This window comes from Macrobrachium nipponense, chromosome 19, assembly GCF_015104395.2.
Source record: "Macrobrachium nipponense isolate FS-2020 chromosome 19, ASM1510439v2, whole genome shotgun sequence".
Lineage (NCBI taxonomy): Eukaryota > Metazoa > Arthropoda > Malacostraca > Decapoda > Palaemonidae > Macrobrachium > Macrobrachium nipponense.
Window position 1 is genome coordinate 45201179 of NC_061088.1, and position 18535 is coordinate 45219713.

General features: G+C 44.4%; 1 protein-coding gene across 2 annotated transcripts in view; it reads right to left on the reverse strand.

The window, feature by feature from the left end:
- LOC135216783 (enoyl-CoA hydratase EchA19-like) overlaps positions 1 to 18535 on the reverse strand; it is a 346923-nt gene that overhangs the window by 265412 nt on the left and 62976 nt on the right. For both annotated transcript variants that reach the window (XM_064252275.1, XM_064252267.1), the window contains exon 2: positions 17596 to 17700. Coding sequence is in view for 1 of the 2 variants with exons in the window: in XM_064252267.1 (XP_064108337.1) it covers positions 17596 to 17700 (105 nt within the window). In the remaining variant the exon portion in view is untranslated. The remainder of the gene's footprint in view (positions 1 to 17595; positions 17701 to 18535) is intronic.

Below are 18535 nucleotides of genomic sequence, written 5' to 3' on the forward strand. Positions count from 1 at the left end.
ATCATGCATGAAAAGGAAACTTGCAAACATCTTCAGTCTCGGTACAGTAGATACAGGTGTTGAATGAACCATTTTTTCCATTAGCAGTTTGTTTAGATCTGAAAAAAAGTCGTGAAGGAAAACAATTCTTATTAAGATATCTCACCAGAAAGGATATTTTGTCATGAAAGCTCATCCAGTTTGATGACTGAGTATAAGCTCTATGGAGGAAGGTTAAAATAGAGTTCTGTTTAAAATTAAAGAAACACGAACTATAAAAATTCATCCCCAAACCAGTAAATGTGTTTTTTCTATACACACCTGTGTAAAAGCCTGAGTCACCTCGGGAAACAATAAGATCAAGGAAGGGAAGCCTGTTATTTCCCTCTTTCTCCATGGTAAACCTTGTTTGGATGTAGTCGGTTGACAAACTCCAGAAAGGACTCTGCTTGGCATTCATAACGAAAAAGGGCGACGTGTCGTCAACGAATCTCCTAAGCTGAAGTGGGATGAGCGAATGGTGGAAGCATTTGAGAGATTGAAAGAGGAGGCTGCTAGAGATGTTACCTTGGCTTTCCCAGACTATAGGGAAGATGCGAGTAAGCTTGAGTTGTATACTGATGTGAGTAAGTTTAGTATGGGAGGATGTTTAGTTCAAATGAAAGAGGTGAATGGGACGGATCAAGTGAGAGTAATTGCATGTGAGTAAAGCTTTTAATAAAGTCGAGCGAAAGTATTCAGTGGTTGAGAAAGAGCTTGCAGCAATAAGATTTTGTGTGAAAGCGTTGAAAGTATTTTTGTATGGGGTGAAGTTTGTTATAAGGACGGACCATCAGCCATTAGTGTATATGATTAAGAAATAGAGTGTGAATGCTAAGATCGAGAGGACGACTGAAGATTTGAGTGAGTTTGGTTAAGTTAGAGTATATACAAGGGAGTAAAAATGTAATTGCTGATGCGATATCAAGAATGTATGGTGAGGGTGACAATCCTGTGAAGAGTGACTGGGACCCAGATAGAGTGCCTCTGGGGTTAGTTGTAAAAGAGAGATTTGTAGTTTGTAAAACAGATTTGTGGGAGATGACAGAGTTTGTGAGTGTTTGATTTTGACATTAAAAGATTTGGAGAATTGAGGGAGTGCCTGAGTGTTGATGAGCTGCGTGCAAAATTGATGAGTGAAGTACAGAAGGAAAGGGCATATACGTACAGAGGAGCAAGGTATGGAAGAAGAGAAGATGTTGGTGCAATTATTGTTGGCGGTAACAGAGTTGTTTAGAATAAAAGTGGTTTTGTATTATAGATGGAACAGACCGGTTGAGTACCGGAGGTTGAATGCAAATAGTGAGCATGGAGTTTTGAGGATTCAGTGAGGGGAAAATGGTTGTAATTGGTTGTTTATAAAAGGGGATTATGGAAGTGGCTGTTACATGTGAGGACTGTCAGAAGGGAAAATATCAGTGTGCATGCAAGTCTGCATGTGTTGCAATTGCAGATGAAAGAGCTGTTTGAGATGTTTGTGACTGATTGTGTTTTGTTGCCGAGGACTGTGAGAGGACACGTGGGAATGATTGTGATGGTGGATCACATGAGTAAATTTGCTTAAGTGGTCCCCATCAAGGATAAACAGAGTGAAACTGTTGCGCAAATGGTAGGTCAAGTGATGTTGCCAGAGTGTGTGTAAGCCTGCAAGAATGTTGAGCGATAATGGACCCGAGTTGGTTGGGTGGGAGTTTGAAGAAATGTTGAAAGAGTCAGGTATTGTGCATGTGTATGCCACTCCGTATATGTCAAGTGCGAATGGTTTGGCTGGAAGGACTGAAAACGATGACGGAGATTTTACGAATGATGAGTAAATGTGACAACGATTGGGGTATGTATGTAGGGCATGCAATGTGGGTATACAACTCTACACTGCAGAAGAGTATAGGTATGACTCTTTCCAAGTATGTGTTAAATTTTGAAAAGACTGTTAGGTCACGATTGGGCTTGTCTGAGAGTGATCGGGATTTGTGGAAGAAAGCGAGTGAAAGGTTTGAAAGTTTTAAGGTTGGAGATAAAGTATTGAAAGAGGTGATTGAGAGAAGAAGAATGAATGCAAATAAAGTAAGTGAGAAATTTGAGGGGCCGTGTGAGATTTTGAAAGTGGGACCGAGTGGACTGGGTTGTTTTGGGGAAATTGCAAGTAGATGGAAGTATGGATGAAGTAAGGGCACACTATAGTCAGCTGCATAGGTGGAAAGATGTACCACAGTATGTTCAGGGGAATGTGATTAGTGAATGGTTGAAAATGAATCAGTATGAACCAAGTGTCAGTGAACAAATGGGTCTGGAAGATTGGCAGTTTGTATTGGCTGAGAATAAAAGTAAGCGAAAGAGTGTAAGGAAAGGGAATGAAAGGGAGAAACGTGAACTGCATTATAAAAGGTGTAAATGCTAGAGTGCAAATGGTTGTTAAAACATGTAATACAGATAGATGTGAGGAAATTAATATGTATAGCATTTGTGGGTTTGAATTAACAGGGGTGAGTGAGATTTCAGTGGGAAGGGACCCGAGTAGTAGGGAAATAGTTGATAGTATGGATGAAGCTTTGCAAGGATTTAGCAGAAATAAGGGAGATATTTGGATAAGAGTTAGACAGGGTAGGTGAGATAGTGAATGGGATTTTGAAGGAAAGTAGCGAGGGAGATAATGAGAGTCTGGAAGGAAGTAGTTTGGAAGAAGCGAATGGCGATGCGACTGAGTGTGTGTATGAGGGGCCTCGAACGAGATCCAGGGGGCCTGCCTCCGAGCATCCTTGGGTGTTGCAAAATGTTATTGTTATAATACAATTAAGTTTGTTCATACTTACCTGGCAGATATATATAATTAGAGTGCCCACCCTCCTCCCCTCAGGAGACAGTGGCATGGATAAAATATGAATAGAAAATGGGAATGGTTCCTGATATCCGCCTCCCAGCGGCGGGAATGGGTACTACCACCTGGCCGCCCACTACGTGTGCCGCGAGTTTTGAAATTCTGTCGGACGTCAGAAAATACAGCTATATATATATCTGCCAGGTAAGTATGAACAAACTTAATTGTATTATAACAATAACATTTTGTTCATGAAACTTACCTGACAGATATATATATAGCTGAATCCCACCTTCGGATGGTGGGAAGAGACAGAATAGGATTTTAGGAAACTTAAATTAAGTAGATGATGTACATCTTGGTTCCTCACCTGTTAGCAAAGTAGACTCTGTGATTACTGTCACTTAAGCCTGCTTCTGCTTTAATCAGAGTTGCCAGCCAGGTGGAGACCTGTACTGCTGGTGCGCTCTGGATGCTCTGTCAACGGGGACGTAACCACAATGTGACAAGACCATCGGACCATCCATATGAGGGCTACGGAGCAACTGACCACCACCTGACCAACTAACCAAAAAACCCCTGACAGTTAATCTAAAGAATGGGAGATTTTCACAGAAGATCTCACCATCAACCAAAAACACAACAAATAAAACTAACCTACTCTAAGCTAAGGAATAGGGAGAGAGCTACCTTCAGCCCCAAAATTGCGTCCCCAGAAATGTATGGCCCCAAAGAACTACAGTTCTCGTAAATCGTTCTCACATCCCGTAGGTAATGTGAGGCGAATGCGGAATTGCTCCTCCAAAAGGTGCTATCAAGGATATCCTTGATAAACATATTCCTTTGGAAGGCAAGAGAGGTAGCTACGGCTCTGACTTCGTGAGCTTTCACTCGTAAGAGGCTCAAATCAGTCTTCTGGCAAGATGAATGAGCCTCTTTAATGACGTCCCTCAGAAAGAAAGCCACAGCATTCTTCGACAAAGGCAATTCTGGTCTTTTCACCGAGCACCAGAGATTACCTGAGGGACCTCTTACCTCTTTAGTTCTGTGAATATAGAACTTGAGAGCCCTGACAGGGCACAGGGCTCTCTCTGGTTCTTGACCCACGAGACTCGACATACCTTTGATCTCAAAGCTCTTGGGCCAAGAGTTAGACGGGTTCTCATTCTTAGCCAAGAAAGTTGGACTCAACGAGCAGACAGCGTTGTCCCCCATGAAGCCCACTTGGCTACTGAACGCTTGGATTTCGCTAACTCTCTTCGCCGTCGCCAGAGAAGTTAGAAAAAGCGCTTTCTTCGTCAAGTTCCGTAGAGACGCTTCGTGGAGAGGTTCAAACGGACTTGACATTAAATGTTTAAGAACCACGCCGAGGTTCCATGAAGGCGGTCTCGCCTGTGGAATCTTGGTGGTTTCAAATGATCTCAAGAGGTCGTGGAGATCCTTGTTGTCAGAGAGGTCCAGTCCTCTGTGTCGAAAAACGGCTGACAACATACTCTTAATATCCCTTGATGGTCGGGACTGCCAATTTCTGCACATTTCTTAGGAAAAGCAGAAAATCGGCTATCTGGCTCACAGAGGTCGTGGAAGAGGAAACTCCCTCCTTTCTGCACCATGCCCTGAAGGAGGCCCACTTCGATTGGTAAACAGCTCTTGAAGAGGCTCTTCTAGCATTAGCGATTGCTCTCGCAGCTGCTTTCGAAAAACCTCTCGCTCTGGCCAACTTTTCAATAGTCTGAACGCAGTCAGATCCAGAGCGGAGAGGTTTTGGTGATACCTTTTGAAGTGAGGCTGTTTGAGTAGATCTTTCCTCCAGGGCAACGTCCTTGGGAAGTCCACAAGGAATGTCATGACTTCTGTGAACCATTCTCTCGCTGGCCACATCGGGGCGATCAGGGTCAACCTTGTCCCCTCTGAAGCTGCAAACTTCCTCATGATTTCCCCCATGATCTTGAATGGAGGGAAGGCATAAAGGTCTAGGCCTGTCCAACTCCAGAGCAATGCATCCACCGCAATTGCTCCTGGATCTAGGACCGGGGAGCAATACAGAGGAAGCCTCTTCGTCCTCGACGTCGCGAACAGGTCGACTAGAGGACGTCCCCACAACTTCCACAGTTGTTGACACACCTCTTGGTGTAAGGTCCACTCTGTTAGCAGGATTTGATCTTGTCGACTGAGAAGGTCCGCCCTGACGTTCTGTACCCCTGCGATGAATCTCGTCAGGATCTTGATCTGCCTCACATCTGCCCATAGCAGAACCTCCCTTGCCAGGTGAAAAAGGGATCGGGAGTGTGTTCCTCCCTGATTCTTCAGATATGCAAGGGCTGTGGTGTTGTCCAAGTTGACTTGGATGACCTTGCCTGTCACTTTGTCTTCGAAGAACTGCAGCGACAGGAAGATCGCTGCTAGTTCCTTCACATTGATGTGCCAGGCTACCTGTTCCCCTCTCCAGGAGCCTGACACTTCTTCCCCTCCTAGTGTTGCTCCCCAACCGGAAATGGAAGTGTCTGAAAACAACACTAGGTCGGGGCTCAGAAGATTTAGGGATAAGCCCTCTCGCAACTTCTGAGGGTCGAGCCACCATCTTAAGTGGCTTTTCACTGGATTTGAGATCTTCAAGATCGCATTCAGATCCTCCTTGGCTTTCCATTCTTCCGCTAGGAAAAATTGGAGAGGCCTGAGGTGCAGTCTTCCCAAGGAGACAAACTTTTCCAGCGAGGAAATGGTGCCCAGCAGACTCATCCATTCCCTCACCGAGCAAGTCTCTTTCCCTAGGAAGGCTGAGACTTTCTCTAAGCCTAGACGCTGACGTTCTTGGGACGGAAACGCCCGAAAAGCCACTGAATCCATCTGAATCCCCAGATACACGATGGACTGTGTCGGGGTCAGATGTGACTTTTCGGAGTTGACTAAGAGTCCCAGGACTTCGCTAGGTTAAAGTTGACTGAAGGTCCTTCAGACATTTCCCTTTCGACGACGCTCTGATCAACCAATCGTCGAGGTATAGGGATATTCTGATCCCTAAAGAATGTAACCACCTCGCTACATTCTTCATTATGACGGTAAAGACCATCGGAGCCGAGCTGAGACCGAAACAAAGGGCTCTGAATTGCCATACTCTGTTTCCTAAGACGAATCTCAGGTATTTCCTTGAAAGAGGGTGGACGGGGACGTGAAAGTACGCGTCCTGCAGGTCTAGGGACACCATCCAGTCGCCAGGTCTCAAGGCTCCTAGCACTGACCGAGGCGTCTCCATCTTGAACTTGCTCTTTTCTACAAAAAGATTGAGCCTGCTTACATCTAGGACTGGGCGCCAACCCGACGACTGCTTCGGTACCAGGAAAATCCTGTTGTAGAAGCCTGGTGACCCCAGGTCCACGACTTGCTCCACCGCTCTTTTTTCGATCATCTGATCTAAAAGATCGAAAAGGATGTGTTTCTTCTCTCCCTGATAAGACGGAGAAAGGTCCCTGGGAGTTGATGTTAGAGGAGGAGGATGCAAAAAGGGGATCTTGTACCCTTGCTCTACGATCTTGAGAGTCCAAGGGTCCGCCCCTCTCTGTCTCCATGCACCCGCAAAAAACTTCAGTCTGGCTCCGACTGGCGTCTGAAGGACATGTTCTTCATTTGGCTGACTTAGGTTTAAAGGAAGCTCTTCCTCTTGAAAGCCCTCTCCCTCGAGGAGCTGCTCTCGAGGGAGGAGCTCCGCGAAAGGGTTTAACTTTCTTCGGAGGTCTCACAAACGATGATGTAGAAGGAACTCCTGGACGCCTCGAGGACTGTGCTAATAGGTCCTGGGTCGCCTTCTCCTGCAAACTAATCACTAGATCTTTGACCATCGTCTGGGGGAAGAGATGGTCCGAAAGAGGAGAAAAGAGCAATTCCGCTTTCTGAGCGGGTGTAACCGACTTTGCGGTGAAATTACAAAGCAGAGCTCTTTTCTTAAGGAAAGCTGTTCCAAAGTGAGAAACTAGCTCTTCCGAACCATCCCTGACGGCCTTGTCCATACATGATAACACTGGACAGCTCCCCCAGACTGAGAGAGTCAGGGCTTCTAGATTGTAGGTCTAGAACTCCCAAGCACCAGTCCAAGAAGTTGAAGACTCCTACGTGCGCAGCAGTCCTTTCAAGTGGTGGTCCGTCTCCGAAGGAGTCCAGGACACCTTGGCAGCTGATAAGAGGGACCTCCTCTGGGCGTCCACTAAGCTGGAGAAGTCCCCAAGTGCAGACGAAGGAACCTTCACACCCACGTCTTCCTTGGTCTCATACCAAACGCCTCCTTTCCCGGAGAGTCTAGAGGGAGGAAGGGCAAAAGTCGTATTGCCCTGATCCTTCCTTCGAGTCATAAAGTCCTGGAGCTTCTTGAAAGCCCTCTTGGTTGAAAGAGAAGTCTTCATCTCAACAAACTCCGGTGTCTTGTATGACTTGGAAGACGAAAGTTGCGAGGGAGGAGACCTAGGAGCTGCCGGCTGAAACTTGTCCCCGAAGGACGAACGTAACAGCCGCACAAGAACCTTATAGTCAGAGACAGACGAAACCAAAGGGGGTTCCTCTTCCACCGAGCTCGCCGGACTACTAAGTTCCCCTTCTTCTCTAAGAGGAACCTGTGATCGTCCATCCGGAAAGGGCGTACGTCCAGCTGGTCTAGGCTTAAACAAACTTCCGCTGCTTAGAAGTTGACGCTTCGGGCACGGAATCGTCCTTACAACAATCCTTAACACTCGAAGAAGGCAGAACGTCTTGGGTGTGTTGAGCGTCCTGTGAGACGACGGAGACTGCCTTACTTCTAACTGAAGAGATCTTATGCTTCTTGATAGCACTACTAATACCAGAAGGAACAGTCTCTATGCGCTCTAACAAACTCCTTAAGAGGAGACACGTCCCTCCGAGCGTCCATACAAGCGTCCTGACGAGAGTCCTCAAAAGCGTCCCGCTTCTCGTGAAAAGCGTCCTGCTGAGCGTCCTCGAAAGCGTCTTGTCTTGCTTGAAAAGCGTCCTGCTTAGAACGGAAAGCGTCCTGCCGAGCGTCCTCAAAAGCGTCCTGCTTCCCGTAGAAAGCGTCCTGATGATAGCGAAAAGCGTCCTGCTGAGCGCAAGCTTTATCAGGAGAACGAGATCGGCGATGATCCAAAGGAGACGCAATCGGGGAAAGAGAAACGCGGAGAGAGAGACGGAGACTGCTTTGTCCTCTTGACGGGCAGCCTGACGTCCTTCCTCCGCTTAGGCTCAACTGCTGCTGGGCGAGTCCTCTGAGCCATAAGAGCAGAAAGCTGGTCCTGAAGGGACAAAAGAATATTCTTCATAGGTGATGAACTAAAAGGAGCAGGACTGAACCTGCGAGAAGGCGAGGGGCGAGGGGACGCCTCCTTCCTTCTCACAGGTACAGCTACCTGCTTCTCCGAAGAGCGATCGTAGCGCGACTGGACGTCCTCACCGGAAGACAACCTGCCTCTTTTCTGAGGAGGAAAGGCGTTATAAGCATCCGGAGAAGAACGCAAAGAAACTGGTGAAAAAGGACGTGAAGCGTCCTCACAACGAAAAGTCCTTTTCAGAGGACGCGAGTCACTCCGAGCGCTCCACCCCTTGCGCGGGGAGGACGCTTCGGAGGACGAGAAACAGTCCTTCAGGATACGCGCTCGAGCGCGCTCCTTGGCAGCCTGGGACTTTGCAACAAGGCCTGCCGAAGGGACGCCAGATCGGTGGGGAGCCCCCGTAACCCTCTTGGCGGCTTTCGACATACCCTTTCCCTGAGTCCTGGGAGTCCGATAGAGGTCTCAGCCTAGAGGCATTATGGGGCCGATCTGACGCCCCCTCCACAACACTAGGGGCACGATCACAAACTTTCACAGGGCCAGTTTCCAAGGCCAACACTTTAGATTCAAGAGTGCACAGAGACTCGAGAATCAGAGAAAGGGCATTACTTTCTCCAGACACAGAAACAGGGCCCGAAGGCAACATCACAGGTTTAGGAGAAACAAAATCTACCGGTGTTAGAGGGGGAGAAATGTTACATTCCTTACCTTTCGTAGAACTGCTCCTGGAGGAAGCCCTCCTGACTCTATCACGCTCCAATTTACGCCGATAGGTCTCATACATTTTCCATCCATCATCGGTCAAATCCTTGCATTCATTGCACCGATCATCAACCAAACAAACATGCCCCCTGCATTCCATACATACTGTGTGAGGATCAACTGAAGGTTTAAGAAGCCTCACCTTACATTCACTCCTCACACACACTCTGAAACTCCCTGTACTTGATCCTGACATCATGTACACAGAAAAGCCAATCCAAATTCAAAAAACAGTCCACTATCACGCGTGCCAATCCAACAATCCAGAGTCGATAACCAAAAGTCAATCCAGATACTTAAAAACGAGAAAATCCAAAAATCCTAGACGGAGGTACTGCAAACAGTTGTTTACAGCACTGGCGACAGAAAAAATATGAATAGAAAATGGGAATGGTTCCTGATATCCGCCTCCCAGCGGCGGGAATGGGTACTACCACCTGGCCGCCCACTACGTGTGCCGCGAGTTTTTTGAAATTCTGTCGGATGTTGTGGCGGGATCACAAAAACAAGTAACCTCCCCACATAAACTTAACCTGTCTGGCTATCAAACCCACCCTCAATCACACTTTCCACTTAACACTAAAAAACACAGCAGGACAACTGCCCCAATACCTACATACAGAACAAAAAACACAAACAGGTACTCACCGCTGGCTTCTGATACCTAGGACTAGGCTGTGCTGTCGTCCACTGGATATAGGCTATAGGCTAGCCAACACACACCACCGACCGACAACCAAACACAACAATCAACCATGACCCACAACCCCACAAAACTCAATAACCCAACGACTAAATGCAGATGAACACCAACCGCCTGAAAAAAACGCACAACCACACGACTTACAGCAGTACAACAACCCGCCAAAACCAACCCTGCCCCAACCACCACTAACAGACACCGAAAATGCACCACCAACCTTCTTAACCTCACCACAACCAGACAGACACACGCACAACAACTTCACAACCCCAAAATCTATCAAATAACACCCAAACAACGACACACCAAAGGAAAACTGCTGCCAAAACCAACACTGACTTGACCAGACGCCTCACTGTTTACAACTCTCGTAACAGACTTCCATTGACTACCTACAGAGCGCCACAACAGACATGCTTCCGACCGCCATCTAACCACTCCCATTCATTCTTCCACCAATCTCTCTCTCTCTCTCTCTCTCTCACACAACCTTTGTAGATGTTGTCAAATATAAACTAAAATTACTCCTCCATATTACCTCCCCCATTACATTTGACAACATCTCCTTACACTCACAACATCCACACTAAATTGCCTTTCGCAACACCCAAGGATGCTCAGATGCAGGTCCCCTGGATCTTGTTTGAGGACCATCATACACTCTTTCAGTTCCATTGCCATTCACTTCTTCCAAACCACTTTCTTTCAAACTCCCATTATCTCCCTCACTACCATCCTCCCAAATTCCATTCACTACTTCACCGATGTCTTTCCAACTCTGGTTCCAACATCTCCCCTATTTCGGCCACCAAACCACTCAGTTCATCCATACTTCTGTCAAACTCCTGCAAAGACTATCCATCCTATCAACCACCTCCTCACTATTCAGTTTCCTTCTCACTGAAGTCTTACTTGTCCCTGTCAACTCAACCCACATACACCACAAGTATCATTCATTCCCCCAAAGTCATCCGTAGCACACGCTTTATCAACCGTTTGCACCCTACCACCAACCCCTTTACCATGCCGTTCACGCTTTTCCCTTCCCTTCCACTTCCTCTCTCCACACTCTTCTGTTTTCTTCCATACTCAACCAACCACCAACTGTCGATCTCCCAGACCAATTTGTTCACCAACAGTCGGCTCATACTTATTCACCCTCAACCACTCACTCATCGCATTCTCCCGAACATAGTGTGGTACTTCCCATCCCACTTACGGAGCTGGTTATGGTGTGCCCTAACCTCATCCAGTCCCCCACCTACTCGCAATTTCCCCAAAACATAACTCAATCCACTCGGTCCCACTTCCAAAATCTCAAAAGGCCCTTCAAATTTCTCCCTTACTTTATTCACATTCATTCTTAAAAAGAACACTGACACTGCACCCAGTATCAATCAAAGCAACCAAACACACCCCTTTGCACCTCACTTTTACACTCATACATTCATGAGCTCTTCCTCCAAACCCTTTTTCATGCAAACAATCCTTCACGCACATGCATCACTCTTACTGACCGCACACCAGAGGGACCCCCCCAACCCAACTCTGAATCCCCTTTGTACCTAGTTTATGCCCGAAACTCCCAACCTGACTCATCCTCTTTCGCCTACACACACTCGCCACATGACCTTCCATTCCACATTCAACACATTTTGCCCGCTGTTCCTTACACATCCTAGCATAATGCCCATTCTTCCCGCAATTACCGCAAACCTCAGTCACACGGGTACCTCGACATCCACTTGCCTATATGCCCTACTTGCCCACACCTGTAACACTTAACATCCCTATCTTTCTTACACTCCGCTCACCATGCCCTGTTTGCCCACACCCGAAGCAAGCTCCCAACGCCCACCGACATTCATTCTTCCTGTGCCCTAGCTTTCCACATCTGTAACATTGCTGCTCTCGTTCACGACTAACCGACCCTAATCTTCCAACGCTTGCACTCCGATCTCTCTTAGGGCTAACCATACTTACGTTACTGGCTCTAACGCTCCTATCAACCATTCGCTCTGCCATTCGCCTTGGCCCTTCCAAAACTGCCTCCCTATAGCTCTTAAACTCTGGTATACCATCAGCCACTTCAGTCCTAATACTAACACTTCTACTCTCTTTCATACACCTATCCAACTCATAATCCTCTACTATTTCCAAAATGTCGTTCCACGACAACCTTTCATTCGTCCATGCGCATTTTTCTCCTTACGTTTCAGATTTACAAACTCATACACACTCTCAGGCACAGTCGCCAACAACTTATTCCTCACTAACTCTTTACACTCATTTATCCCTTCGTCCCCAAACTTTTTCCTGGCCAATGTTTCCAACCTGCACACATACATCGACAACGACTCACCAACATTCATTCTTACCTCATCAAAACCATGTTTTCTCCTATATCTAACACTACTCCTTATCCTCTTCGCCTGTTCCACAATCCTGGCTTTCACACTCTCATACGGCACATTCCCTACACTCATCATTACCCCATACATGTTCAACAAAAATCCCGTCAAAAAGCCACCCAACTCTCTTTGCCCAGACTCTCTTATTATCCCCATACTTTGCCTCACAATACCTCTCATATTCCTTAAAAAAATCCCCTATGTCCCTACTACCATATTCCTCGTATTGTGCACATCTAGTATCTCTCTCATATATACAGCCTTTCGTACTTCCCGCACTCTCACTTTCGCTACCACCATTGTCTGATCCCTCTTAACCTCGTCCGAATAATAGGGAATCAACTTCCATGCTAACATCCATGCTCCTGATTACGCTCTTCTTACCCTTCTTTCTACCCACCTGTTTCCACTCACCGCTATCCAAATCACTCTCAGCCCTTTCCCCAATGTATTCATTCCTAGTCTCATCCTGTCCGTCATCCTTCCTAACCTTCTTTCCCTTAGTCGTCTTCTTTTCGTCAGCCCCCTTCTTATTCCTTGTCCTCAGGTTTATTCTTATCCTGTCTCTTTCCCTTCTTTCCTTTACCTATCACAACAAGTCACCTTCGTCACTCGTAGTTTTCATCCCCTCGCTCTTCCACTGTCTTTACCACTTCTGGCCTATCAGACCTAGTAGGCCTACCCCCTACAGCTCCCTCTCCCATGAACCCCTTTCTTATCATCTCCTGCACTGCATTCATCATCCCTAAGAATTTTTCATCCATTTTCTCACCATTCTCTCTTCTGCTCCTTTCACTTCTTCTTTCATTTCCATTTTTGCACTCCTTAGCCATTCTCTCATTTCCTCTAACTCTCTCGCTCTTCAGCTCCTCAGCACTCTACCCTTAACCTCTCATTATCCACTTCTAATTGTCCTCTTACTTCCCTCTCCAACCTCAACTCCTCCTTCAGCCTCTCCACCTCACTCATCCTTCCATCTCAAACTTTCTCACCACTCATACACACTAGCCTAGACCAATTGTCCTGCAGCTGCCACATCAACAGTCCCCTGTTCGGGCGCCCCAAAAAATAATGTGGCGGGATCACAAAAACAAGTAACCGCTCCCCCACATAAACTTAACCGTCTGGCTATCAAACCCACCCTCAATCACACTTTCCACTTAACACTAAAAAACACAGCAGGACAACTGCCCCAATACCTACATACAGAACAAAAAACACAAACAGGTACTCACCGCTGGCTTCTGATACCTAGGACTAGGCTGTGCTGTCGTCCACTGGATATAGGCTATAGGCTAGCCAACACACAACCACCGCCGACAACCAAACACAAATCAACCACCCGGGACCCACAACCCCACAAAAACTCAATAACCCAACGACTAAATGCAGATGAACACCAACCGCCTGAAAAAACAACGACAACACACGACTTACAGCAGTACAACAACCCGCCAAAACCAACCCTGCCCCAACCACCCACTAACAGACACCGAAAATGCACCACCAACCTTCTTAACCTCACCACAACCAGACAGACACACGCACAACAACTTCACAACCCCAAAATCTATCAAATAACACCCAAACAACGACACACCAAAGGAAAACTGCTGCCAAAACCAACACTGACTTGACCAGACGCCTCACTGTTTACAACTCTCGTAACAGACTTCCATTGACTACCTACAGAGCGCCACAACAGACATGCTTCCGACCGCCATCTAACCACTCCCATTCATTCTTCCACCAATCTCTCTCTCTCTCTCTCTCTCTCACACAACCTTTGTAGATGTTGTCAAATATAAACTAAAATTACTCCTCCATAATGTCAGAAAATACAGCTATATATATATCTGTCAGGTAAGTTTCATGAACAAAAGGTAATTTAGTATGGGGATTGTGAGTGTAAGGAGACATTGTCATATGTAACGGAATTAATATGGACGAATGATCTGTTTGTTGCATTTGACAACATCTTTGAGAGAGAGAGAGAGAAGAGAGAGAGAGAGAGAGAGAGAGAGAGAGAGAGAGAGAGAGGGTGTAATTGGTGGATGGATGGTAACGATGGAATTGCTTGTTGGTGAGTTCTGGGTTGTCTACAGGTGCGGTTGCTGCGTCATTCAGGCAGTCAGTCAGTTTATGATCAGAGTTCTGGGCAGTCGGTCAGTAAAGGTAGTCAGTGGCGTCGGTATTGAAGGCATTGATGGTCAGTTACATTGTGTGTTTATGAACTGTTGTTTGAGTTATTGTTGATGTTGTATGCTTAGAGCTGTTGTGCCTGTGTTGCTGAAGTTGTTGTACTTGTGTGCTGGAGGGTTGTAAAGCTTGTGAGTTCTGCTGTGTTGTAGATGAGTTATTGGCGGTGTGAGTTGAGTGTTGTTGTTGGTGAGTTGTTGTGATTCTTTGATGTTGTAGGTGGTTGTACTGACTTGCTGTGTTGTTTTTTTATGTTGTTAGTGACTGTTTGTGCAGTGGTCTTTTGTTGTGTTGTTGTTGAATTGTTGTACGGTTGTAGTCCTTGTTTGCTTGTTTGTGTATTGTGTTACGACGGCTATATCTAGCGTACAGCACAGCTCCTCACCCTGAGTGTGTCAAGTATGTGGTCAGTACAAGTGTGGTTTTAGAGAGTTTTTTGCTTTTGGCTTGTGATCCCGCCACAATCTGATTCCATTGGATGCATGGGATCCACTTGGTGCCTAGAAGCCTTTGGGTGCTTTTGAGCCATTGGGAGCTCATTATCCATGGGGCGCTCGCCATCATCCCAGAAGCTACAAGAGAGTTCTTGATCCCTTTGGCCCTAAGAAGGATAGCAGGAACATCCTGAGCTATCGAATACCTCTTCAAGGCCTAGATGCATCTTGGAAGCACCAACTGCATCTGCGGAAAGGTATCCCAATCTGAACCACCAGATGAAAGGATGTGTGAAACTCCTTGAACAGCTTTCCAGCAGTTATCCTGAGGAACCTTGGATGCAGTAAGAGGTTCTGATGACTGATCAATTACTCATGGGCAAAACCGACTAATCCGTAAGTGCTGGGGAGCTTAGCAGGGACCTCCGTCTAGGAGTATCAGTGGGAAGAATAGTCACCCCTTACACTAAAACATCACAAGCACCAGAATCACTAGTACCAGCTTTGTCCAACAGAGTCTTCACTGATACACTTATTTGAGCCACTGTCTCTACTAAGGCATCAAACTTTTTATCCATGTGGGCTTCCAGACTGGCACTGGCACTAAGTTCAGGAGGGTGGGAGCTAGGTAATGGATTGGAAAGAAGTGCAAGAGGAGTGGGAATAGGAGAAAAGGCTGTCACAGAAGATGAAAGAATTGGTTTAGGAGACATAGACCTAGAAGCTCTAGCTTCAGCTCTGGCAGCCACCTTTTTTTGCCTAGCTTGTTCTCATTTGTCTAAAAGTGCATTTAAAATTAGCCATGTACTGTCATCTCAGTCTTGCACTCTATACATGCCTAGTCAGGTGAACAAATTTGCCCTCAGCAATTACAACAGATTGAGTGAAGCTCATGTTTACAGGAAGTCAATCTTGTACTAGCTACTAGATGCACTAGTGTTATACATAATAAGTCAAAAGCCAATTATTCTCAAAGCTTAACTAAGCTTAAGGGGGGCGGCCGGAACCCCTATATATGGTGGTATAGGGCAAAAAATGAAAAGTCATGAATACGTATACGAAATATTTCGTCAAAATTCCTCTTACTTTCGTAGTTACAGGGTAATTAGTAAACATAACTCAATAAGCCTAAAACATTCATCCGTACAAGAAAATGCAATATTTCTTCTTTTATCGTAAATTTTGATAATTATTTGCAAAGAAATTGTGAGAAATGGCATCTGTAGAGATTCCGTGGCTCGCAGAAGCGTCTGAAGCGAGTATCTGGTTCAATCATGAATCAGTTGGACCATAGATGTCAAGTAGACTACACATTCGAGTTTCACCTCGTGACATTCGCTTGCTTTTACGTATGCTTATGTATGTTTCGGCAAGAAGTTCATCATGCCAATGAGGAAAAGACAAGGAAAACATCTCGCTAACATACAGACGAAGCAAAATCGCTCAAGTATTATTACAGAATATCACAATATACGCGTAGTTAGTGAAGAGAGAGGGGAGGGTTGACTAGTAACGCCCCCTTCTTGCCTGACAGCACACGTCACACTGTGCCCAAGGCTACGATCTTTGAGCAAAGAGATCTTCATTTATGATAAATAACATAGTTTTGGTTTTTTAATACCCAAAATGGAATATGAAATTCATAATAATCATGATTTATTAAATTGTCTTTGTAAAAAGAGAGTACACCTTCGAGTTTCACCTTTGACATTCTCTTACATTTACGTTTGTTTATCTTTGTTTCGGCAAGAATGTCATCATGCCAAAGAGGAAAATACAAGGAAAACATCTCGCTAACATACAGAAGAAAATTCGCTGTAATAAGCAGAGTTAGTGAAGGGGAGAGAGGGGGTTACGTAGGAAGGAGTGCCCCATCTTGCCTCAAGCAGTGCCCCAGGCTACGATATATGAGCAAAGGGATCATCATTTATAATTAAATTATGATACATAAAATAGTTTTGGTTTATTAATACACAAAAAAGAAATATACATTCATAATAATCATTATTTATTAACTTTGTCTTTATAGAGATACAAAGGAAAACTTTGAACGGCCGTATCTCAAAACTATACTTATTGACCTTCAAAATCTATCTCCGTATCTCAAAACTATACTTATTGACCTTAAAAACAAAATCTATCGTCCTCACTTAGTTTTGAAGCTATAACATTGGAATTTATTTGGTATATAACTCGAAAGACATTATAGACAATCAAATAGAGCCCTTTTTTCCAATTTTTGTTTCGTCTTTTTTTTTTTATAAATTTTTTTTTCTCGTGATTTATAGGGTTTATTTTTTTACCATATTGAAAAATTCATATCTAGCAAAAAAATGACTTTTAGAAAAAAAACTCTCCATTTGATTGGAGGTCGACATCAGGTCTATATATGGGAGTAATCCCAGGTCTTAATATTAAATATCAAGGGAGGAGATAGAATTTGAAAAATTTTTTTTGAAAAATGGTTTTTTATTTTCGGGATAAATTGCCCTGGCGTCACAAAACCGAAGGTCAGAGGCGAAAATCATATGCGGTTTGGAGATGTCCCAAGTCACCTTATTAAGTGGTATGAATGTCAAAGTCCTGTCGTTAAAAAACGGCATTAGCCGGCCGGCCCCCTTAAGTAAAATATAGTTGCCTAACTGTTTGGTCGTTGGGCGGAATAAACGAACTGAGCTCTTTAGCTACATTGTACCTTTTCTTCCCTGGATGTGGTTGGGGCACTTACCGGCACCAAAAACAAGAGAGCACTACTGCGTCTAAAACTGCAGTTAAAAGAAGAAACTATAGGTATGTAATTACTTGGTAAGTTACTTATATAAAAAAAATTTTAATAAAAACTTTTTCAATATGTTTCTTGTAAGAGCAGGAATAAATTTGCAAAATGCACCAAAATATGAATCCCATAAAATTTAGTACGTACTACATAAAGTAAGTACATTACCTTTCAAGAGAGCTTCTGCTGTAGGAGTATTTATGCAATTTCTCATTGATGGTCTGTTAATTCCAATAGTTGTGATACTAGCCAAGTGTTCTACAACTACCAAATCTGAAAAAGACATCAAGTAAGATTAGAAAATAATAAGCATGGTGAAAAAACACCTTTGTAACTCTTAAAAGAAAAAAGGGACCATGATAACTTACAAGACTATACACTGGTATGACTGTTTGCAATGGAAAGAGTATATCACTACTAATCCTTCTCTTCTATGAACACCATATTTTATCAACTGCATTGGAAGATCAACAGTTACATTCCTTTGCAAGCACTGCATGATAGAATTTTCCAGACTATTGAAAAAATAAAATATAGTAATCCTTTGATAAATATCTCTCCACTATCATACATTGAAATATGTGTAGGGCTTCTAAAAAAAATAAAATTACCCAAAATTAAAAAAATTAAATTGAGGCAAACTTTACAAAGGTTAGGCAGTAAATCTAATCAAACACTAACTACTCAGAGGGTTTAGTAGTAATTAAAAGTGGCAACACATCAGTCTCTGAGGGAGATGTATATAAAAAAGTGTGTGGTTGTCATTGCTTTTTTCATTATTATTTTAATGGTAAGTTCACAAATTGTACTAATTTATCATTAATAAATAAGCATTGCATATTTATTTTCATGCCTATGATTAGTAAAATGAGGATTTTTAGATTAATAAAAACGTAATATTAAATATACACATTCAATGGAAAAAAGTTTAAGGATTTGGACAATCTGTTTCATGGTGTTGGTACATAGTATACAGAAAATCACAAATTCTTGGTAATTTGTATTTCTGGGCTCAGTTCGTGTCGCTGCGTGAAATAATCCTTTAGTTTATTATTTCTAAGGTAAATTAGCTAACAAATACCAGAGAAAAAACAAATCAAAGAAGATG